The 25,873-nt window shown below is 44.6% G+C and overlaps 1 protein-coding gene across 4 annotated transcripts in view; it reads right to left on the bottom strand.

Moving 5' to 3' along the window:
• The window catches only part of NCOA6 (nuclear receptor coactivator 6), a 284,262-nt gene that overhangs the window by 144,661 nt on the left and 113,728 nt on the right, over positions 1 to 25,873 (bottom strand). For all 4 annotated transcript variants that reach the window (XM_029613390.1, XM_029613391.1, XM_029613388.1 and 1 more), the window contains exon 9: positions 13,972 to 15,076. In XM_029613390.1, coding sequence (XP_029469250.1) covers positions 13,972 to 15,076 — 1,105 coding nt within the window. The remainder of the gene's footprint in view (positions 1 to 13,971; positions 15,077 to 25,873) is intronic.

Here is a 25,873-nt window from a genome sequence, read left to right as displayed (position 1 = left end):
CTTGACCCCGCCGAGCCTGCAAATTATCGCCCAGTCTCGAACCTCCCCTTCCTCTCCAAAATCCTGGAAAAAAATCATTAACCGGCAGCTCACTGAATACCTCGATGAATATCACATACTCTTCCCATCCCAATATGGATTTCGTAGACTTCACAGCACCAAAACCCTCCTCATCTCCCTCTCCAAACACATACTAAAAGCTCTGGACAAAGGGCAATCCTACATACTTGCACTCCTGGACATCTCATCCGCTTTTGACACGGTCAATCACAACACACTCCTAATGCGCCTCAAAGAAATTGGCATTTCTGGCACACCCCTACTCTGGTTTCAATCATACCTTAAAGACAGGCAATACAGTGTAAAAATCAGACACAGCGAATCAAAACCGATCAAACTATCACAAGGAGTACCTCTAGGCTCTTCTCTTTCATCCACACTATTCAACATTTACCTTCTCCTACTCTGTCAACTCCTATCTAAACTTGGTCTCCTACACTACATCTACGCGGATGATGTGCAGATCCTCATTCCCATAACTGATTCACTTCCAAATGCATTAAAAATTTGGCTCTTAACACCAGCAAAACTGAGCTCCTCATTATATCGCCCCATAATAAACCCTCCAACACCTCCCAACCCCCCAACTCTTCTCAAACACTTCCACCGACTCACATGTTCGCAGCCTCGATGTTGTGATTGATAACCACCTCAATCTAAAAAAATTCATCTCCACCACCATAAAAAACAGCTTCTTCAAACTGCACAAACTAAAAAGAATTAAGCCACTCCTACACCCTAACGACTTCCGCACAGTACTACAAGCCACTCCATCCTTCTAGGCCTATCAAAAAATTCAATACAACCACTGCAGATGCTACAAAACGCTGCTGCTCGCATACTCACCAACACGCACCGTCACAACCACATTACTCCTGTCCTCCAGTTCCTTCACTGGCTTCCTGTCACCTCCAGGCTAATATATAAATCACTCACTCTCATACATAAGTCTATACACAACAAAAACATGCAATGGTTCTCTGAGCAACTCATTTTCCGTAAGCCAAACAGACCAACCAGAACACAACACCAGGCAAAACTACAGACACCATCGCCCAAACTAAACATGTTTCCACCAGAGAACGATCATTTATCATCGCAGGCACAACCCTTTGAAACAACATGCCAATTAGTCTACGCCAGGAACAATGCCCCAAGAAATTTAAACAAAACCTCAAAACCTGGCTTTTCAAACAAGCACATTCCTGACCATCTCCCAACATTACCTAACTCATGCCAACTTCCTTTGACCCTACTATTCAGAATCCCATTCTTTCCCCTCTGCATCATGACCGTAATGGACTGTAACCCGATGTACTGTAATTATGCCCTCATTTTCTGACGTTGATTAATTATGAAGTGTTATAATTATGAAGTTTAAGTTTATACCAAATGTTAGTTCTACCCCTGTTACCATGTATGAATTATCCGTTAGTGTTACATGTAAAGCCTGTTGCTGCATTATGTTCCATTGTAAACCGAGGTTATGTTCAAACGTGCCGCGGTATATAAAAACCCTTAAATAAATAAATAAATACACTATTGTGGAAGAATTGCATATAAGGAGAATAATGAATCAAGGCCTGATGTTCGCCGACTCTTCTGGCTGACATGACTGCTACAAGCAATATAGTTTTTCAAGGTTAGAAACTTGAGCAAAGACAACTTCAATGGTTCATTTGGCGGCTTTATTGGTTGTGCTACACCCATGGTACAGGTGGTTTAGTATTCCATAATCTTTTCATGAACTTGGATGCTAAGGGATAATGGAGATTGGCTTATACTCAGTTTGGGTATGGTAAGTTGCTACGGCACAGGGATGTACTTTCACAGATAAGGTGATAAAACCTGAAGCAGAAAGAGCAAGTAAATAGTTCAGTAATTCTTTGGGTTCGCATGTGAATGGATCCAAGGTATTGTGATAACACCATGTGAAGAATCTTTTCCATTTAAAACAGTCGATTTTTCTGGAAAACACTATATATTTGTGTTTGTATTTTATTATTTATAAGTCTCCTAAACCAAAGGCCCTAGGTGGTGTACAAATTAACATATGCAACTTCAAACAGAAAAAAACTTCAGAACATAGAAAGCAGACACAATCCTTCACAGCAAGCTGAAAAAAAATTAACTAAATGTGCCAAGGTCAGCACCTGAGATGTTACTGCTGGATCTTAAAGTTTAAGATTGGCCTATAAAAATGCCAAGAGAAGAAAAAAAATGTTTGATCATTTTTTTAAATGTTTTGACAGTCCATAAGCCGAGCTCTTGTGGCAAAGTATTCCAGAGATCTGGGGCAACAGAAAATGCCCACTCTCTAGTGTTGACCAGTCTAGTATGATGTATCGAAGGAACATCAAGTAAACCTCTCTGCGAGAAGCACAACCTCTTTAGGTAGAGAAAATGTGGCATTTATTGAGTGCTCAACATCCAAGTTGTCAAGCTGAGGGAAGAGAGGGTCGAATGAAACAGACATCCTTCTTGAGTCAATAAGAATGTCTGATCCGAGAAGATCGAAAGATTGCAGAGATGCAAACCAAATTTTTCTGAACCATGCTAGAGCTATGAGGATCAGTCAGGCCTGGTCTTTCATAATTTTTTGCACTTATCTGGCTATCAGCAGTATCAGTGAAAGTGTACATGAGATCTGCATTCCACTCAAGCAGAAAAGCATCCTGAGCGGAGCAGTCTCCTGGAAAGAATGGAACAAAGGTTTTCCAGTTTTCTGTTTTTGCTCTGGCACAAACAGGTTAATGGCTAGAAAGTCCCCAGTGACTGAATAGTTTTTTGGCCATTGACTCCTGTAGAGACCATTTTGTGGTGAAAATACTATGTCTGCCAATGTGTTGGAGATCCCTGGTAAGAAGGTCAAGCTTGATGTCTGATCTGATGTCTGATCCCTGGTAGTTAGGACAGCTTGATGTCTGAACGCTCACTCCCATTTTTTTTTTTTTTTTTTTAAATCGCTTCTTGGCAAAGAGTCCATGACTCAGTGCCTTGTTTGTTTACACAGAACATGGCTACCTGGTTGTCTGTTTGAATGAGAATGCTCTTCGCCTAGAGCAAGGGTGGCCAACTCCGGTTCACCAGAGCCAAAACCAGGCCGTTTTTTCAGGATATCCACAATGAATATGCTTGAGAGAGATTTGCATACAATAGAAGCAGTGCATGCAAATGTATCTCATGCATATTCATGATGGATATCCTGAAAACCAGACCTGTTTGTGACTCTCGAGGACTGTAGTTGACCACCTCTGCTGCACTGGAGGAAATGAGTAAAGGTTATCAGAGCATATCCAATTGCTGTCAATTCTAGGAGGTTCATTCCGAATTTTTTTTTTTGGAATTAAAGTTTTATTGAGTCAAACAAAACACCCAATACAGCTTATTCTTTACGATAAATTCCCCTGAATTGTTTTTCGATAAATGACCAAGTCAGTTTGGTTCAAAAGGGGCCTGTGTGGGCTCCCCATCCTTTCCTCGAGACATACGTTGCCAACATTACTTAGTAAGGAGGTAGCTGCAGTAGTGCTCCTTGCGTTATTGCTGTTTCATTCCTTTTGAAATCTGCACTTAGGTTGTCAAAGGTTGAATGAGTTGGCTGGCTTCTAGAAACTTTGGCAAAAGTTTTCTGTGCCAGGCTCAATTGGATGATGTCACCCATATGTGAGGACTACCATCCTGCTTGTCCTAGGAGAATACATTGAAATAGTCGGCCCAGTGTGCTGTGGCAATCAAAAAAGCAAACAGAATGTTAGGAATATTAAGAAGGGAATGGAAAATAAAATGGAGGATATCATAATGCCTCTGTATCGCTCCATGGTGAGACAGGACCTTGAATACTGTGTGCAATTCTGGTCACCGCATCTCAAAAAGGATATAGCTGCACTGGAGAAAGTGCAGAGAAGGGCGACCAAAATGATAAGGGGCATGGAATGGTTGCCCTATGAGGAAAGGCTAAGTTAGGGCTGTTCAGTTTGGAGAAGATGATGACTGAGGGGGGGATATGATACAAAATAATAAAAGGACTTGAACAAGTTAATGTAAATCAGTTATTTACTCTCTCAGATAATAGAAGGACCGGGAGCACTCCATGACGTTAGCAAGTAGCTCATTTAAAACAAATCAAAGAAAATTATTTTTCACTCAGTGCATAGTTAAGCACTGGAATTCATTGCCAGAGGATGAGGTTACAGTAGTTAGAGTAACTGGGTTTAAAAAAAGGTTTGAATAAGTTCCTAGAGGATAAATCCATAAACTGCTATGACGGTAATTAATAAGCAATAGTAGCTTGTGATCTATCTAATGTTTGGGTACTTGCCAGGTACTTGTGACTTGGATTGGCCACTGTTGGAAATAGGATACTGGGCTTGATAGACCCTTGGTCTGACTCAGTATGGCATATCTTATGTTATGTTCTTATGTTACCCACATTTCAGCTTCCAAGCCCTTTCAAGCACCATACCTCAAAACAAAATCAAGACAGATCTACACGAAGAATAGGTCCCTGCAGACTGGTAACCGTGAGGGAGAGTCCGCCAGGCACCTTCACAGATCTGCATATCACAGCATCCTGGGACAATCTGCAGTCACCAGCCCCATGTGTCTTCCAAATCATTCTGCCGATCATGGGCCACGGGGAAAAGCATAGAGAAGCTTTTCTTCCGGCCACTTTTGCTCTAGAGCATCGATGCCCAAGGACTTCAAATCTCCTCTGCGCCTGAGAAAAGGAGGAGAAACCTATGCATTGTGTTATGCTGCCAGAAGTCTAAAAACAATAGGCGCTAGCGGCCCACTATGAGCGGAATGCTTAGTCTGACATTTCCCATTCTCCTGGATCCAGAATTTGTCTGCTGAGAAAAAAAAAAAAAAAAGAGACTCTTACAATGTCTTTTCTTGCAATGGGGGAGGCAGAGAACTCCTAAAGATGTACTTCTGCCCATTCCAAGAGCTGGATTATTTCCTGCAACACTTGCTGGCTCTTGGTGCCTTCCTGGCAATTGATATAGGGTCACTGTCATCACATTGTCTTACATTACTCGAAGCACTTGACCCTGCAAAGCAGTCAACGAACCGCAAGAATGCCAACTGAATGGCACATGCTTCCAGATGACTGATGCTCCAGAAAGACTCCTCTGCACTCCAGCGCCCCTTTACCATCAACTCCTGAGAGTTAGCCCTCCAACCCTAGAGCTCACATCCGTTGTGAGTACCAGTCAGTCCGGTGTTCATAAGAAAACATCCTTCCCTGGATGAACCACTTTCAATCACTGCTGCATTTAAATGCTCATCTCCACTGGTAACTGAAGCCAAAACAAGAAGTTCCGAAACTGTGGACTCCATCATGCAAGCAGTGTGTGCTGAGAATGACAGATATGCGCCCTTGTCCATGGAGCCACTTCTAGGGTGGCTGCCATCAACCGAACACCTGCAGGTAAGACCATACCGCAGGGTGAGCTGCTTCTGTCAATAGCCGCACCTGTGCTGTAAGTTTTTGAATACAACCTCTGGCAGGAACACCCTGACTTGCTTCCTGTCGAAAACAAACATCGAGGCACTCCAGCATCTGAGATGGCTGTACATTGCTCTTGGTCAAGTTCACCACCCAACCAAGTTACTGCAGCAAGTAACCTAGTTACTGCACGAGGCCTAAAGACTCTCTTCCATGCTCTTGGGCCAAATTAGCCAAACATCTAGGTACGGGTGGACTAGAATGCCATCCTGTCTTGACATTCCCGCAACCATCACCAGGACCTAGAAGGTGGTCCTGGGCACGGTGGCCAAACCAAAAAGTAGCACTCAAAATTGATGTCACTCCAAAATAGCAAACCACAGAAACTGTTGCTGCTCCAACCGAATGGGAATATGTAGATATGCCTCTGACAATCCAGAGACGCAAGGATCTCCCTTGACTGAACTGCCATTATTCTCGATTGAAAGGTTTCAATGCTTAAATGGTACACTCACAATGGGATGAAAGGGAACCCACCATCTTGGGTACAATGAAATAAATAGAATAACGGTCTGTATTTTCTTGTGATTTAAGCACTGGAATCACATCCCACCAGCTCAGGGGCCCTGACAATGTAACCTCCACTGCCAGCCTCTTTTCCGGAGAGTCACAGGGAGAAGCCAAGAAGATGTCCTGAGAAATGCAGAAGCTCCACAGCATGGCCGTCCATTATTACCTCCAGAACCCACTGGTCTGACGTGATCTTGACTCATCTACGATAAAAGGAGACCGGCAACCCCCTATCTCCTGTTTTTGGAGGTAGGTTGGCATACCTTCATTGAGGGGGTTGGGAGGCATTGCCACCCAAGCCTGTGCCTTGTCTGGGCCGAAAGGACTAAGACCTATTCAGAGGTCAAGACCTCTGAGAAGTCGCTCCCCTAGCATGGCCCCACATGCTGAAAAGTATGGCGCCTGCTTTTTATCCTCCAGTAATTGAGGAACCTGGAACTCATCCCACCAATTGGCCATTTAACTACAACTCACTCCCAGAACAAAAGTGATCCTTTAAAAGGCAATTTCATAAGATTAGACTTTGAAATTGAATCAGCCCAACAAATTCTCAGCCACAGCTGACGCCTGGCCGCTAACACTGAAGTCACCCCTCTTGCAGAGGGACGGAACAAGGCACAGCCTGCATCCACCAAAAAGATGGCTGCCAGTTCCATCACTGCCCTGGTATTCAAACCAGTCTCATCAACTTCCTGAAATAGAAGCAAGCAAGCACAAGCTAATAGGGAGCAGCAAGAGGCTAACTGAAATTCATTACCACCACCTGAAAGACCTGCAATAGGACAGCCTCAGTTCTCCTATCCTTCAATGCCACTCCCCCTTCTACAGGAAAGGTCGGCCAATTGGAGACTGCACATACCAGTGCATCCACTTTCAGAAAACGCAATTGCTCTCTTGCTGCTGGATCCAAGGGGCACAGCCCTTCCAAGGCTCATCCCCCTTTAAAATTAGCTTCCAGAGCACCCCATTTTAAGGCCAATCAAGGTAACTAAAATAGGATTCTTCTTAGGCTCAGACATGGAACACCTGGCACTCCCAGCATTGTCAGTACCTGGGAGATCAGAGCCGGCAACCCAACTAAAAGGCTCCAAACCCAGAGGGATTTTCCCATCCTCCAGGGAGCAAGAATTGCCAGTCATTCAAGCCACCGGGGTCCCCATCAGCGGAAACTGTAGCAGGCTGAGATGTACGCAAACACTTATCCGTGGCACCAGACTTGCGGGATTCCACAGCCTGCGATCCTGACCTTCCAGGTTTGGCTGGCTCCGCCGCACATGCCTGCCGAAGGGACTGCAGCCCTTGAAAAAAATTCGACCCATGAAGGGCAGAAGAATCCATACCAAAACCAGGGGGCATCAGAGTGGCACCACCTGAGCAATCCTCTCCTGCTGAAAAACCAGTTAAGGGAGCCTCAAAACCAGGAGAAACATCTGACAGACCCCCCTCCAGTCCCATTCCCACATTCTGCTGGGAAAGGCTAGGTTCAGCCAAATCAGAAGGAGACAACGCTCCCTGAACTTCCAGGCAGTGCTACCCAGATTAGAGAGGACACCCTGCTGTGATGCCTGAATATAGCAAGTAGTGCAGATCTCAAGATGCTCAAGGCTTCATTGTTACCGGAGCCATTGAAAAGCCGTCCACTAGCAGCATGCTTACAAACAAGCATCTGTTTGTCCATACAAGGCAAGCTCGGACAGGATGTCCCAAATTAGGATGCCCAAAATTAGGGCGCCTATATTTGAGACAGAATGTCCCATAAGTGCGTACGCTTACAAGGATGAAGAGCTAAGGCACTAGAATCCAATGAACGCTGGAACTACGGACGCCCAATCCGCATGGTCCAGATAAATGCCCAACCTGAACACGTAAGTGTGAACAGAGGTCAGTCACTGTTTCGCAGCAGACTTGCATAGAAGGCGGCGTGCAAACACTGCCGCAGTCTACCACGTGGCATCTCAGGGAAGCCTGAGAGCGAGGCCTAGCCAAAAGGCCGCTGAACCCGCCAAAACTACCGTGACTCCCCAATCTCCTCAAAGAGATGGAAGCCAACGTCAGATCGGCGCACCGAGGCTCTGAGATCAGGCTAAAAGATAGGGAAAGGAATCCCTAAAATTCTCTTATGTATTTATTTTTTCACCCCCCCCCCCCTTCCTAAGCTCAGCCCATCCCAGCTGAATACAGAGTCAGTCTCCAGCTGCGGGGAAGAGGGCTAATGCCTTCACCGCCACACTCTGCTCCTCAGCTGATTCTCTCCTGGCAGCTAAATCCATGCCAGAAAACTAGCTACCAGACCGAGGCACTTGACTGAGATAGAGATCAGATATCACCTCAGGAGAAGGGAAGGACCACAAGGTATCACCTCAGGAGAAAAGGTGTGTAATTAATCTCCTTCCTCTTTTTTTTTTTTTTTTTTAAATTATCAAGCCTTAGTAGGGAGATGCATGCCCACCATCTGCTGGCGATGGAGAATACTGGTGGGTTGATGTCAGTGCTGGGGTATATAACCGTGACATCAGATTTGCTTTGTCTCCATCTGCTGGTAGAGATGCATAATCCACTGGTCATGGATTAACCTGTCTGAATGCTGAGAAAGCCTGTTTACAGGTAAACAAACTTCCTTACTCGGTCAATAAGCAAGCATGAATTAGCCATAATGTATGGGAGTCCCAAACTAGGGTTGCATTGTAGAGCAATACTTAAGACAATGAGCATCCTACCAAGCGGACAGTGGACTACTGGGTGAACAGGCTGTGTAGAACTGCTTGCCCAAAGTTACTGTCTCTTTGGGACATGCTGTCCAGGCAGTAATGGGACAAAGGTGTACACAGTCAGCCACATAGCAGCTTTGCAAATATCTAATAGATGACGCAATGAAATAAGACACTGAATTCGCCATGGCTCTTGCTTAATGAACCTTGAAGTCTATAATCTGTAAACCAGCAAGAATGTTGCAGTCTGCTAGCGGATTGGACAAACTTCATTTGGCAACGCCCTTCACAATCTATTGGACATGAACAGTTGAAAAGCTCAACGGTGAGGTTGAGTCCTCTTTCGGTAATACGACAGGGTTCTCACAATCCAACACGTGAAGAGCACATTATATAGGTTACACATTAGCTTCCCTAATGTGGGGAAGGAAGCTTACACTTTTGGAAAGAACTTAGGGTGAGTTGACTGACACTCCTTAATCTGAAAAAAACCGAAGGTATGGTGAATATGAAACCAGTGCATGCAATTCACTTACTCTTTATGTTGAAGTGCAACTACAAGAAAACGCTTTCCAGGTGAAAAAACTTCAAATTCACAGACTTGAATTGTCTGAAAAGACTTGAGTTTGAAAGAGGATCAGATGGAATCCCCATGGAATCCTCCTCATCTCCTGACCTTAGAGGAATACTAAGTCATGACTCTGATAATTGAAGGAACTGAGGTGGAAATCTCTGCTGGTCCAGAGGGGAAATATCCAAGGGGAACTCAGAGCAGAACTCAATGCACTTCCTCAACCTCATATTTGTGAATGGACTCTCACAGTGATGACTGACTCCCAATACTGGAAGCTTTTGCAGTAGAGTAGTCCCCACTATGTAGGAGAGGTTCTAATTTCTCTCTTCTGTCAGCAAAGGAATTCTTCACTTGCTCCAATAACTGTGCTCCTACTAGTTAGGGGAAACTCTAGGCTGGAGTTGGAGACATTCTTTTCAGAAAACACAGATTGGTTTGCCTTCATTCAAGGCTGCTGGTAAAGCTGAAGTAGAATTCGGCATCACCGATGCTCTTGTTGTAATAGCGTCCAGCTCTGAGGCGCTGGCTGCATCAAAAACTCTCGACCGGCACCCTACTCCATAGATGGCACCACTAGCTCCTTTCCATTTATTTTTATTTCGCACCTGACAGGACCAGAGGCAATAGATGAAGTGATTTGCCTAAGGTCACAAGGAGCAGCCATGGGATTTGAACCCCGGCTTAACCCTCTGCTCTAACCACTAGACTACTCCTCCACTGACTTCACCCATTTCCCAATGGATCCCTTGCCACAATGACCACTTCATCATCACTAATGACAACATGATGTGCTGTGCAAAGTATGGAATGCAAATTCCATGCCAATGGCACAGATGTCACTCTAGTCGCCCCCAAGTCTGGATAAAACAGATGGTTTAGTGCCATGGGGATCTTCTGTACCATAAAAGATAACTAACCTGCACTACTGAGGCTATGTGCCACCTCATCATCAAAGAGGGACCCACTCCAGCAGAGCCCTGCGCTAACAGCACCAGTCTTCTTTTCGCCTCCAAGAGGAATGACTCCAAAGTGGGTTCCCTGTGCCACTCAGACATTTTTCTCATTATTCTCTCAGTGCCACAGACTTCTGCACACACTAAACCCCTGACCTGAGGTGAATCTGGAGAAGCACCACAGGGAGAGGGAATGAAGAGGAAATCTTTCCATGCTTGTGAGAGGGAGAAGCATCCTATCTCAACTTCTTGCACCAGGAGGTGATGCTTCACTCTGATAAACAGTGCCTCTGCTGCTCAGTCTTGTGCCAAGGCTTGGTGTTCTCAACAACCAGTACCTTCCCTTAAGGCCTCCATCTTTCAAAACACATTACTACTGCATACTGGGGGACATAAGACCACAGCTGTAGCAATTGAAGTTGTAGTCCAGGCCTAAGTATTGATAGCAGGAGGAATGTGTATCCATGAATGACATCTAACACTCACAGATACAGGCCATAAACCCACTTAACTTCAGACTTCTTGGCCTTGGTCTTCTCTATACTCTGACATTTCCTTTTGCTTTCTGTTTTAAGTTATTTAAAAAAAAGAATGTTCTGAGGGGTTGCTGATGCAATAACTAAAAATTTTTGAAAAAGCAATGAGGCAGGCAGAAAAAAAATGCAAGGCCAATGGATAAAAAAAAATAATTAGAGAGACTGACATGTCCATGCAATAGCTCAGATGAATGAGGGACTCACTAGGCAGCATGCATATGCAGAACTTCCACAATTGTTCAGTAAGATCTTTACTGAGCTCCAAGAGCTGGATCCTTGTTAGAAGCATTGGATGATGTCACCCATGTATTATGCTCATTTGTGGCTGCTTGCTGAAGAATTTTTAAAAAAAAAACTTTTTTTTTTTTTTTAAATTATTACTCTCAAATTCCCTGCAACATCACTTATTTTGTTTGTAAAAATCACAAAAACATCATGGTTTAACATGCTGGCTGGTCTTGGGCAGGCTGAATTTTTTTCAGCCAAGTAGTTTCTTTTTCCATATGTGAATGCATTTTTATATTTATGTTTTTTGTGTGTTTGGCATTGTCTTAATTTTTGTTTTTGCAATTCCTGAAGAGGAAGTCTTTATATTGTATCATGGCTCAAAGCATCTTGTAATCAAGCATGTAATAAATAAAAATAAAATACCAGTCTAAACTATGAGATTGATTTCAATGCCAGTTGTCAGAGATGAAAATTCAACCAAGCTGACTGGCTCCAAGTTTCTGGGAGAAGTATCAAACCTCGGTAGTGCTCTAAAAGCACATTAAACAGTGTCTAGTCAGGCGATATTGCGCAATAGACGTGATACTTTGCATCTCCCCCACCCAGGTTCCCTCCCCTATTTTGACCTCCTTTATATGCAATTTGCATACATGAATAATGCAAATGCCTGCAGAGAAAGTCATTACTAGGCAATATGATGCAAATATTTTATTGTGGACAACCAAGAAAGTGTTCAGTCGTGATAAAAACCAAGAAAGTGTTCAGTCGTTCACGCAGGCCTTTCCTAACTCCAACATTACTTAACTCCCTTCAATCAACATACTTCGCTAGTAATAGCATTAATAGCCACCTCTTATAATGTTATTATATATATATATATAATTATCTGATCTTCATTTTCCTTCTTACTCCAAGTTATTGATTCCCTGTTACATGTAACTGCTTTTCTGCACCATTGTTCAAATTGTAAAGTTTATTGCACCCCTGTTTCTTGTGAACCAGCATGATGGGACTCCCGTCTTGAATGTTGGTATATAAAAAACTTAAATAAATAAAATAAATAAAATAACACCTTTTCAATTTTCAGCAAATGTAGTATTAGAGCCCCGCAACCCTAACACAGGTCCCTAGGCTCCCGCATAACATTTTCTGGGCCTCCAAAAGGGGAAAAAAAAAAAAGTCCCCTGCCCACATGGGGAGGTTGAGCAGGGGTCAATGCTGACTCCAGTCTCAATCCAGGGCCGCCACTCGAGGTGGTCCCGACTCCCCCAAAGTAGAACAAAAAACAAAAACAAAAAAATTTAAATGTAGACTCGTGGCAACAGCCCCAACCTTCCCCCCCAAAAAACAAATCCTAATAGTGTCCCAGTCCCCCAACACCTCCCTCCCCACCAAAAGACCAATAATCAAATGTTTTAGGATCCCATCTTTCCTCCCATACCCACTCCCAAAGTCACAAAGAGAATCCCGGCTCCCCTTCCCAAAAGCGAAAAAAAAAATTTGGGGGGGGGCCATGCCCCCCTGAAACCTTAAATTATAGTAGAGACTCCTGCAATAGGGCATGTGGCCTGGGTCCCTACACCTGAATTTGCCCCAGTCACATGGCTGAGGCAAGGTCAAGATGGTACCATTTTGAAGAATGATGCCTACCAGGTAGGGTGCTAAGGGGCAACCTGGCCCCAATGTGGGAGCCTCTACCGAAAATTTAAGGTTCAGTGGGTGCAGGCCTGGACCCTAATTTCTTTTTTGCCTTTAGGCATGGGTAGGTATGGGAAGGGGGGCTGGGATCCTAAAACATTTGTTTATCAGTCTTTGGGGGGGAAGGGGGGTGTCAGGGAACCGGGTCACTATTATGATTCAGGGTCTTGGGGGGGGGGGGTGCAGGGGCTGTCACCACATGCCTGCATTTTAACTTTTTTTAATTTTTGGGGGTGTTTGGGCCACCTTGAGTGATGGCCCTGGGATGAGATGGGGTTCAACAATGACCCCCGCTGAACCTCCCTATTTTGGCAGCACATTTTTTTTGGGGGGGGGCCCAGTGACCCTTTAAGGCCATGGCGGTCTCATGAGGTTAGGGCTGCTATTGTATTAAAGGGCTGCTAGACGTGTTCTTTTGCCCCATGGTGTTTGGCTGCGAGATAAAATAATGCATCATTCAGCCACAAAGTTTTATTGAAGGAGAGGCCCCAGTATTATGGCAACACCACTACAATAGCAAGACCCCTCTCACGATAAAAACTTCATAGTTTAGTGGTTCTAGGCCATAGTCTGATAAATTTTTAGCTAGCTAAAATGTTATCTGACTAACCCTGAGGCATGGCTGGGAGGTGTTCTGGAGTAGAATCTGCTATCTAGCAGACTCTACCTCAGATAAAATGGTGATTTTCAGTGTTGCATGGCTAACAGCTGAATAACTTCAGGTCAGCCATATAAAATATTGACCTCAGAAAACACCTTTCATAAATGTAGTGATCACAATCCTCAAGAGTGAGGACTTTCTAGGCTTAACACAATAACATTTCTTAATGTTGAAGACTTGGGATGCATGATTTGTAGTTCCCTGGCCAAAAAACTGTCACTGTAATGATTGACGTATAGAAGGAGGAGTTATAAAAGTGGCAAAAAAAAAAAAAAAAAATTCAAGAGATAAAATGAATTAAGAACAAAAAACAAACCAAATTAAATAAACTCAGCTTTGTTACAGCTCATGACAAACTAGTCCTTCACAGAAACAGCCCTAGAAAATATAGTGTTTCACATGAGCATAAAATCACATATATTTATTCAGTCTTCATCCCGTCACTATGTCTCCCTTTGCCTTAACCAATCCCAATTTATAAATAGCTAACACCAATAAGCTTTTAAAAAAACATAAGAACTTTACACCTACTTAAGTTGCTCTTCTACTTGTTGGTTTTTCTTCTTTCTTGGAGGCTTCTTCTTTTTGGGCTTTGTGGCATTCTGATTGTTTTGTTTACTGTTTACACCAAAATGTCCTGTGGATATGTCACTCTGTAGCAAGTTTACCAGCAGTGGACTGGTTAGAGTGACATCTTTATTTACAGGAAACCCAGGATTTTGACCACAGGAGATCTGGTTCCCATTAGGTGCTCCACTGAAGGGGGTATTATAGGGCAGTCCATGTCCAGAAAAATGATTCCCAGGAACATTATTTCCTTGCATTGCATGCAAATGTGATGGCACCATATTTCCTTGCTGAATGGGCACATCTGGCAGCATCTGTGTAAGGTTTACATCATTGTTTGATGCAGCGGTGGTATCACTATGTTGCTGCTGTAAGTGTGGGCCAGAACCTGCTGGCCTCAGAATCTGACCCTGAATTCCCACTCCTTGAGGATTACTGTTCCCAGCACCTTGCGGGGCCATCATCTGTCCAGTGAACTGTACCATGTTTCCTTGCATGTTTGGAGTTGGTCCCCTCATTATCTGAGTTGGACCTGCCATGACACTGGACTGGCTCTGAGCACTAAATGTTTGTTTATTTCCTTGCATTTGGTTGGCCATCATCTGCTCTATCATTGGGTTTTGCTGCATCATGACCTGCCCTTGAGGTCCAATCATTTGATTATGTTGTGCCATCATCTGCTGACTCTGTTGAGGAATCATCTGCTTTGGTGGAGTAATCCGTTGCTGTGCAGGACCAAGGTTTTGGTTTTGAGATGTTACCATCATTTGGCCTTGCGGCATGAGCTGACCACGAGAAAGTATCAGCTGATTTTGAGCTGTCAGGCCTCCCTGTGCCTGAATGTTCACCATTTGCCCTTGAGAGGAAACAATTTGCTGGTGTATTCCCATTAGCTGGGACTGTGGTCCTTGCTGAGGTTGTCCCTGTATACTGCTCATGTTTACCTGGGGAACTCCACCAGTACCAGCTTGCTGGTTGTTTATGTTTCCATGAAGCCCCATAAGACTGGTCTGCATCATGTTTGATGCACCATGCATTTGATTCGGAGGAGGGCCTGCTGCTTGACCACCTGACAGAAAGAAAAAGTACATTTATAGCATGAACCAAGAACTGTATTTTGACTATGAATGTATTTAAAACATGGCAACTCAATCAAGAGGAAAATTAAACTTTAAGAACAAGGTCACAGTGCACATCTCTAAAATCATTAGTACTTAGGACTATACTCTATTCATTTCAAAGGTTATCAATTAATAGCTAGAACCAATGGGGCGGATTTTAAACGCCGGCGCGCGCAGAGCCCCGGGACGCACGTAAGCACCGGGGCTTTGTAAAAGGGGCGTGTCGGGGGGCGTGCCCGAAGCGACGCGGCGTTTTGAGGGCGTGTCGCGTGTGACGCAGCGTTTCGGGGGCGGCGACGCAGGCGTGGTTTCGGCCCGGGGGCATGGCCGCAGCCTCCGGACTAGCCCCCGGGACTGGAACACGGAGCGGGGCTGCCGCGCGCAAAGTTACGCCTGCTAAAAGCAGGCGTAACTTTGCCGACATAGATAGGGGGGGTTTAGTTAGGGCCGGGGGGGGTGGGTTAGGTAGGGGAAGGGAAGGGAACAGGCAGCGCGCGCTGGGCTCGGCGCGCACAGGTTGCACAAATGTGCACCCTCTTGCGCGCGCCGACCCTGGATTTTATAAGATACGCGCCTGGTGCGCGAACAAAAGTACGCGATTGCGCAAATTTTTAAAATCTACCCCAATATGAACAAGAAAAAAAAACCAGAATAAAAATTATGGTAACCAGGTACAAACAGATTTCTGCTGGTCCATGACCTCAGCTGCTGAAATTTTGCTCCAATGTAGTTTTCAGGCCAAATTCTTGGGAGCCTTGCTTGGCCATCATGGACCACTGATGATCAGTCTCATGTGGACTACTAGACAGTGGTACAGGGAAGATTAAGGACTTGCCTTGCAAATTAGAGAAAAAAAAAGGTCTCCTCCTCAATTACTCTTCTATGTTCTCCTTTCACTCACTTAGTCTTTCCCCCATTTCCCCTCCCATTACACATCCTAACTCTTTTTTCCCCCAACTCTAGTTCCTCTTCTTTATCCTTTGCTCCTGGACAAACACAGGGATAAGGTGATGGCAAAAGCCAGAAAAATGTTTGGGTACATAGGGAGATAAATGCTCAGTAAAAAAACAGCCAAAACAAATTGAGATATTTGCCCATTTATATTCCTGGTGAGACCTCATTTGAAATATTGTGTACAGTTCTGCATATCACACCTTCAAAAGGATATAAATGAGATGGAGTCAGTTCAGAGCATGGCTACTAAAATGCTTGGTGATCTTCACTGTAAAGTATATGGGGCCAGATTTCAAGATCTAAACATGTATTCCCTGCAGGAAAGGCAAGATATGATAGAGATTTTAAATACCTCAGAGGTATCAATGCACAGGAGGAAGTTCTCTTTCCATGGAAAGGAGACTCTATAAGAAGGGGGTCATGGGATGAAGGTGAAAGTGGGTAGACTGAGGAGTAATCTAAGGAAGATTTCTTTTCAGAAAGGTTGAGCCCGCCGGCGCTCAAGGCAGTGCATCAGCGACCGCCGACGTCACACGCCATGATGCCAAATGTAGTGATGTCACGCCTTGAGCGGCCAAACTGCACGCACAGGCTGAATGCACGCAAGAGAAGTGGCCACAGCTGGAGCGATCATGTCAGAGGGCCCGTGCTGTCTTTCGCCGCCAGCTGTCTTTTCGCCAGCGGCTGTCCCCGGGAGGCAGGGGGCAGCCCCCGGGAGGCAGGGGAGCCACGGTGCATCTCCGGAGGAGGGCTGCAAGAAAAGTACGTTACAGTTCACATGTCGTTGTTCTCCTTTTTCACTTTCGTTGCTTCGGGAAGAGGGTAGAGAGGACTGGGCTGCCCCTTTTTCGCTCATCGGCCAGGGCAGGTGAGCGAGGGCTGGGGGAAAGTTTGCCGCCTACCCTTACCCCTGCCTCTAACACAGGGGTAAGGGTAGGCGGTAAGTTAGCAGGTTAAACGCGCGGCAAAACTGCAGGTTTAAAAAGTGATAATCGGGGCGCACGTTACTGTATGGGAGGGAATAGCTAATCCGATCGTTTACATCTCATATACATGCCACGGGCGGAAGGGGTTTCCCGTTGATTTAAAGAGGCAGTAAGGATGGGTTAAAAGGGTTAGTGAATCGCGGGTTGGAATATCACGCTCAAATTGTGAGTAGAAAGCGGGTTAGAAGCAGGGTAACCGCAGCCGCACTTTACTGTATTGACCTGCAAGCTAGTAAAGATTTGAGTTCTATCTAGTATATGTAGCAGTTTCCGCTCAGGCACTGCTTCGAGAGCCTCTTCAGTCTATATCATAGCTAAATATATAGTTAGGTAATCGACTAACCAGGAAGTCTGGCAGGCTTCTCATGGCTAATTCATCCTGTTATTTATGGAAAATATTGTTTTAGAACATAAGAACATGCCATACTGGGTCAGATCAAGGGTCCATCAAGCCTAGCACCCTCTTTCCAACAGTGGGCAATTCAGGCTACAAGTATCTGGCAAGTACCCAAAAACTAAGTATATCCCATGCTACTGATGCTAGTAATAGCAGTGGATATTTTCTAAGTCAATTTGATTAATAGCAGGTAATGGCCTTCTCCTCCAAGAAATTATCCAAATCTTTGTTAAACCCAGCTTCACTAACAGCATTAACCACATCCTCTGGCAACAAATTCCAGAGTTTAATTGTGCGTTGAGTGAAAAAGAACTTTCTCCGATTAGTTTTAAATGTGCCCCATGCTAACTTCATGGAGCTCCCCCTAGTCTTTCTACTATCCGAAAGAGTAAATAACCGATTCGCATCTACCCGTTCTAGACTTCTCATGATTTTTTTTTTTTTATGGTTAAACATTTTTATTGGATTTTCCAAAAATAACACAATTCAACAACCAGAGGGGAGTGATTCCTGCACCCCTCTGGACAGCAAGAACCATACGTATCAGATAAACCCTCCCTCCCCCATCCCCCCGCCCCGGGATTACATGAACACCACAAATGTATAGTTGAGTTACTCCTTGGTAAAGACAAGAACAAGGGGAACACACAATCGCATGTCCTTAATCATTAAGCACATAGCTTCTCGCACGATGCGGGAGAGACTGAATGTAATTCTGCCAATTAACTAGAAATCGTCACCGTTGTTTCGGAGAAGTCCGAGCTGCCAGATTTTCCATGGTCATCATAAAATGGAAGCCATTCCTCCAAGCCCAAAAGGAAGGGTTATCCGTTGAACGCCAACCAGAAAGGAGTATCTTCTTACCTACAAGACAAGCCTTTAGTAATAACATTCGCGAGCCAGGATCTCAAACACGAACCGGGGACACGCAGCCAAAAAGCATCCAGTGTGGCGTCACCGGAATGGCCACGTCTAGCAGGTCTGCCAGATAGTCTCCCACCTTTCACCAAAACCGCTGAACTGGAGGACAGGACCAAAAAGCGTGGGACAAAGTACTCAAGGCCGCACCACATCGTTGGCAGCCCCTTGCAAAACCCGCACGAAAATGACAGGCCACATTTGGCGCAATATAGGCCCGGCTGAGAAATTTAAACTGCATCTCCCGATAATAATAGTTATTCGAGATCCTGGCTGCACGGCGAAAACCAGCACGTAATATGCATGTAGTCACAGTAAAGTCCCCATCCTTGTTCCACCGGGATACCAAAACATCCAGGTAATCCACCTCCTGACATTTACAGATCACCTTATAGAACATGGATAAAGACGGGACCTGGGATTTCCCAAAGTGAAACACCCCATCTAATGCATGTACCACCGTGGGTGCCTTGCAAGCTTCTGGGATCGCTCTGAGATAATGTCTAACCTGAATATAGGCAAAAACTTGCGTAGCACCTAACCCGTATAGATCCCCTAACTCTTTAAGGGATAGGAGCACTCCATCCGTATTGAGCAGGTGACCCAGACGAGTTATCCCCTTGGATTCCCAGCCCAAAAAGCTAGCAGACTGGTATCCAGGTGTAAAATCCACATTGCCACGCACTGGCAAAAGGCTGGCACACTGGGCTGGCAACTGCAACAACTTAGTCAATCTCCGCCAGCCCTGTCTAAAAGGACGTATCAAGCCGTCCGTATGCAACACGGGTGGTAACTTACTAGAGGGGACTTGAAGTACACACGCAGGGTCATAGGGAGCCATTAAGGCCCGGTCGACAGACAATGGGGAAAACACAGAGGAACCCAGCAACCAGTCTCTAACAGTCCGTAAAAGGCTGGCCAAGTTATAATCCAGCAAATCCGAGACTCCCAATCCACCTCGTCCCCACCGCAATTGCAACCAGCGCAGCGGGACCCGCAATTTCCCTCCTCGCCAAAGAAACCGCCACAAACCACCCTCTAATCGCTGAGCGTCATACGAGCATAACAGAATCGGCAGAGTCTGAAATAAATAGAGCCACTGAGGCAGAATGACCATTTTGAATAAATTAACCCGCCCACTCAAAGAAAGGGGCAAATTTGCCCACCGAGCCAAGCTGTCCTGGGTAGCCCTAAGCCGGTCAGGGATATTCACCCGGTACAAGTGGCTCGGGTCCGCCGGGAGACGTATCCCCAAGTAGGGTAAAGAGTCCTCCACCCAGTGCAATGCAAAAGTATCTTGCCAGGCCGCTCGCAAGGCCGACGGATATAGCAGAGCAGAGGACTTGGCTTCATTCAACTTCAACCCCGAGAACACCCCAAATTCCCACAGCAGGCGCATCAAGGGGGGTAAGGAAGCCTGTGGGTCTGTCACGAGCACCAGTAAGTCATCCGCACCTCTCCTGATTTTAAACATCTCTATCATATCCCCCCTCAGCCGTCTCTTCTCCAAGCTGAAAAGTCTTAACCTCTTTAGTCTTTCCTCATAGGGGAGCTGTTCCATTCCCCTTATCATTTTGGTAGCCCTTCTCTGTACCTTCTCCATCGCAATTATATCTTTTTTGAGATGCGGCGACCAGAATTGTACACAGTATTCAAGGTGCGGTCTCACCATGGAGCGATACAGAGGCATTATGACATTTTCCGTTTTATTCACCATTCCCTTTCTAATAATTCCCAACATTCTGTTTGCTGTTTTGACTGCTGCAGCACACTGAACCGACGATTTCAATGTGTTATCTACTATGACACCTAGATCTCTTTCTTGGGTTGTAGCACCTAATATGGAACCCAACATTGTGTAATTATAGCTTGGGTTATTTTTCCCTATATGCATCACCTTGCACTTATCCACATTAAATTTCATCTGCCATTTGGATGCCCAATTATCCAGTCTCACAAGGTCTTCCTGCAATTTATCACAATCTGCTTGCGATTTAACTACTCTGAACAATTTTGTGTCATCTGAAAATTTGATTATCTCACTCGTCGTATTTCTTTCCAGATCATTCATAAATATATTGAAAAGTAAGGATCCCTGAGGCACTCCACTGTCCACTCCCTTCCACTGAGAAAATTGTCCATTTAATCCTACTCTCTGTTTCCTGTCTTTTAGCCAGTTTGCAATCCACAAAAGGACATCGTCACCTATCCCATGACTTTTTACTTTTTCTAGAAGCCTCTCATGAGGAACTTTGTCAAAAGCCTTCTGAAAATCTGTACACATGAAAAACCCAGTTCAAAACACGTAAATTCTATGAAAATTAGGACCTATGCCTCATCCCCACCTGTTCAATGAACTCTGGCATTTGACAGGTGTTCCTGTGCAATGTCAGTCATATCTAGAAATGGGTTCAGAGATGAATTTTTAATACCCTCTCCTGAAAGTGAAGGTTATTAAACTAGGACTCCAATGATGATAAAGGTAAACCAGGGGGCTCTTCCAATTGCTTTAGAGCGGGGGAAAATCCCTGGTCAACCACATTTGAACAGCTTGGTTTAGCTGTCATTGAGTGTGAATATCAAGAACCACACATCAAGGGTTCTGAGGAAATGTTCAACACGATGGGTGATATTGGGACTCCAGTCTAAGGAATCGCTGCCAAAACGCTGACATGGAATGGTTGGATTAATGTGACTCTTTAAATTATGAGGCAAAGAAATTTCAAACTAGACCTCCAGTCTGGTCTAGCGACTCACATGCCTCTGAACTGGCGCAGGTGGTGGAATATACTCTCCCAAGAATAGGTGCTTGCTTTTTTTTTTTTTTTTTCCCCGAGGGGGGGGGGGGGGGGGGGAAATGCAAGCTCTATTTATTTATTTATTTATTTATGCATGCATGCATGCATTTTAAACAAAATAGACAGCAATTACAGCTTGTCACTGAATGGGTAAAATTATACAATAAACATAGGCAATAACTAATGGATGATCCACATGTAATTCTACAGAAAGAAAATGTTCAAAAATAATATTATCCAATTTACAGCCATTCCTAATCAAAAGTAATACCCCGATATAAAGTAATTGGGAGATCTAAAATGCAAAACAATTGAGCAAATACAAGAAAACATATAGTGCAACTAGAAGGTAGTTAACGCTCATTTACATTCCCATGATCAGGATACAGTGATATCTTTGGGTAATCTTGCATCAAGAAATTTGCACAATTCAAGCGGCTCAAAGAACACAAACCTTTCACTTTTAAATTTCACTACACATTTACTAGGATAATAAGTTGTAATCTGAGCACCAAGGTTTTTAGCCTCTTGGCTCATCTGAAGAAAATTTCTCCTGCGTACTTGTGTAGCTCTTGTTACATCAGGGAAAGTCCAAGTTTTCTGCCCTAAATATAGTCTGTCTCTGTTTCTAAGAGACATTTTTAATATTTTGTCTATCTGTTGCACGAACAAATCTTATACACAAAGTTCCTCGGTGATCCACTTGCTCAGCCATTGTTTGTTCCAGAAAGGCTGCGATGTTACTCAAATAATTTTGTTGTAAATCACTTTTTTGAATCTCATTCTTTTTCTTACCCAGAGTCACAAAGAAAATTTTCGCTACTGGGGGGATATCATCCGGGGATAGCTGTAAATTTTCTATCATAAGAACATAGGAACATAAGAAAATGCCATACTGGGTCAGACCAAGGGTCCATCAAACCCAGCATCCTGTTTCCAACAGTGGCCAATCCAGGCCATAAGAACCTGGCAAGTACCCAAAAACTAAGTCTATTCCATGTTACCATTGCTAATGGCAGTGGCTATTCTGTAAGTGAACTTAATAGCAGGTAATGTACTTCTCCTCCAAGAACTTATCCAATCCTTTTTTAAACACAGCTATACTAACTGCACTAACCACATCCTCTGGCAACAAATTCCAGAGTTTAATTTCTTATACTGCTCATATGGAGATATAAGCTTAACACTGGGGAAGTTAAGCATTCTTAAATTATTATATCTTGCTTGATTTTCTATAGTCTCAATTTTCCTACTGTTCACCGATTCACTTTGAATCAATCCAACCTGGACTTTTTCCACCTGACTGACCCGATTTTCAAGGCCTTGTAGTTTCTCATTATGTACTGCCACCATTGGATCTATCTGTAACACACGATTCTGTGTGTCCAACAAAGTTATATTTAAACTCACAATGGATGCTTTTAAGTCCATCAATACAGACCATATATTCTCCAATGTGATCGTTGGTGTAAGATTCGCTTGAAATAGCAATTGCACTCACTGTTCCTTGCAAACGGCGTTCTTGCCTCAGGACTGGGGCCACCACCTGGTCATACTGCTCCTCGGGGGTAGAGGTCAGAGGATCTCCACCATTCCTACCACCATCTCCTCTGACATTAGAACTCACTCCTTCTTCCTTCAGGTCCCCCACCCCGATGGGGTTCAGGTACCTCCGACTGCTCTGGTCGGCCAGTCGTACCCAAATCCGGGGTCTGTGCGAGATGAGGCGGCAGAAGCATCACGGGAGCCCCGGGGCTTAACGAGATGTGTAGGTCCAGCGGGGTCCACATTTGCTCCACCCCGACATCGGACACTACTCCCGGGGTTACAGCGCTACGCGGTGAGAAGAAACCCCCGATTAAAGGATGAGTTGAGGTGGGAGTCAGAGTAGTTGGGGTCTCCACTCTGATTCTCCCCTTCCTTTTAGTATGTGGCATTATTTTGGGGTAATTCTTTCAAGTTCAGGAGCACTCCTCTCACACGTCCTTCCATTCAGACATCATCTTGGATCTCCCTATGCAAGCTCTCTAATCAGAAGAGGTCTCTATTAGCCTAGAATGAATGACTGCTGGGGTAACTGAAAGGTGTAGATAAGATGAGACCTTCAGCAGCTGAGCTAGAGTGGCCTGTATACAGCTATTCCCGGTGCCTCCATGCACTCTTTGCATCCAGTGCATCCATCAGTGCACCATGCATTGAGCAAATCCATCAGTGCGCCGTGCACACTGCAGCACTTTGCGCTGACTGTGCCGATGCTGACCTAGATTTAATGCAGGTGCCAGTTCAATGCAAGGCAACTGTAACACCTGACCCCTGGCTTTTAATTTTTTTGTAGCATGGAAAAGTGCTGTCATGGGTGCTGCAGAGCAGCAAATTAACTAAAAGTGAAGAAACTGAAGAAATAGAAAAAATGTAAAGGATTCTGGAAAAAATATCTGGAGAGACGGAGTACAATCTGGGCTGTGCTCAGACAAAAGCAGACTGAAGCTGCTCTCGCAGAAACTCCTGCACATGCTCAGTAGAACTCTAAGCTCTACTAGCTTGGTGAGACAAGTCCATTTGATGCCACCAGATGACATCACCCACAAATCATGGCTAACTCAGCCCATCTATGGCGAAAATGTCTTTTGTGCAATTTTTTTTTTTTTATAAGCTAAGTTCAAATTTGTGCACTACAAACCAGTATAATGCAAATATCATCAGGATTTCTTGCGCACACTATGTTTTGCCATAAGCATGGGGGTTCATGACCTGTATGCAAGCACACACATGCACAGCTTAGAGAGAACAGTGGTCATCAGGCATTTAACTAGAGACATGGGTAGCAGAAAGAGGTAGAGTTCCTCACCTCCCTGGACCTGTCAGAGGCGTACCTCCACATCCCAATTCATCAGGAACACCAGCGTTACCTACGCTTCAAGATCCTGGGCCATCACTACCAGTTCCGAGCCCTACCCTTCGGGCTAGCCACAGCACCACGGACATTCACCAAGGTGATATTGGTAGTGGCGGCAATACTGCGGAAGGAAGGAGTCCTCGTACATCCTTACTTGGACGACTGGCTGATCAGGGCAAAGTCACCAGAGGAAAGCAGAAAGAGACATGGGTAGCAGAAAGAAATTAGTTGGAGTTCGGGAAAGCAAGTTTTCCCGAACTCCAACTAATACGCCTCACCAGCAAAATATCCTACATGGCAGCTGTATATATTGTATACTTGTATATAATTAACTTCTTCTATCTCTCTTTATTTCCTCCACCCCAGTTCAATAGTCCTTGTTAATTGTAACTGCATCTCTTCCTCACGTTTATCTATGTTCTTTGTTGTATTCATTGCACCCCTGTTTTTTATGTAAACCGACATGATGGAGCGCTTCATGAATGCCGGTATAAAAAAACCTTAAATAAATAAATAAATGGAAATGGAATGTCACCTCCAGTGCATAAACACACAAAAATGTGAGTGGAGAAAAGCACAAAACTGGCCCACTCTTGAGCATAATAGAAAAAAAGGTGCCCAGAAATAACAAGCAGAGGAGAAAAACTTGAAAAACAGTGCACAAATGCTTTTAGTCTTGCCTATAAAGTTCCAGGTCTGCAGGCCCTAATGCTGGAGGCAGATTTGGATATGGTTATTACAGAGATGTGGAACCCACAAGGAGAGGGACAATACTGGACCTATTGCACACAAATTAAGATAGCATCTCTGTTAGTAGGATTAGAGCTTGTATTCTAATAGGAGTTGACCATGAATATGCACAAATATGAACTAGAATAGAAAATGCACAAACGAACTAGAGCTCACAGTAACTAGTGTAATTACCTAAAATACCTAAGATTTTAAATGAGAGCATGTTTACTTTGCGGTGTTAAACTAAAAGGTGATTGCTAGCCCACAATGTGTGATCATTAACCATGACTATTTATGCAGATCTTGTAAACCGTTGTGATCTACTTTTGGAATGACAGTATATAAAACACCCAAATAAGTAAAAATAATGCTCAGATAGCAAATGTTGCTTACCTGGGTGACGCTTACCTGGGTGACATCACAGGATGGAGCCCAATCACAGAACACTTTTGTCAGAGTTTCTAGAACTTTGACCGGCACCTACTGGGCATGCCCAGCATGGCACTAAACCTGCAGCCAGCAGGGGTCCCCCTTCAGTCTTTTTTAAAGCTACAGGAAGTGTCAAAAAATAAAATAAGAAAATGTAACGAATCCAACACCGCAGGGTGGCGGGCGGGTTTCATGAGGGCGGGTTTCATGAGGTTTCATGAGGACTCATCCTGCTGTCCTGTGAGAACACCTGTTACAGGTAAGCAACATTTGCTTTCTCACAGGACAAGCAGGATGGTAGTCCTCACATATGGGTGAGAACAGAGCTGAGGATGTCCGAGTATGCACCAAGGGGTAGATTTTTTTTAAAAAGCGCGTTCGCGTACTTTTGTTTGCGCACCAGGAGCAAACAAAAGTACGCTGGATTTTATAAGATACGCGCGTAGCCGCACGTATCTTCTAAAATCCTGGATCGGCGAGCGCAAGGCTGCCGATTTTGGGCAGCCGGCGCGCGCCGAGCCGCGCAGCCTGTCTCCGTTCCCTCCGAGGCCGCTCCGAAATCGGAGCGGCCACGGAGGGAACTCTCTTTCGCCCTCCCGTCACCTTCCCTTCCCTTCCTCTACCTAACCCACCCC

The sequence above is a fragment of the Rhinatrema bivittatum genome, chromosome 8, assembly GCF_901001135.1.
Source record: "Rhinatrema bivittatum chromosome 8, aRhiBiv1.1, whole genome shotgun sequence".
NCBI classification, from domain to species: domain Eukaryota; kingdom Metazoa; phylum Chordata; class Amphibia; order Gymnophiona; family Rhinatrematidae; genus Rhinatrema; species Rhinatrema bivittatum.
This window is presented reverse-complemented; position numbering and strand designations above follow the sequence as displayed.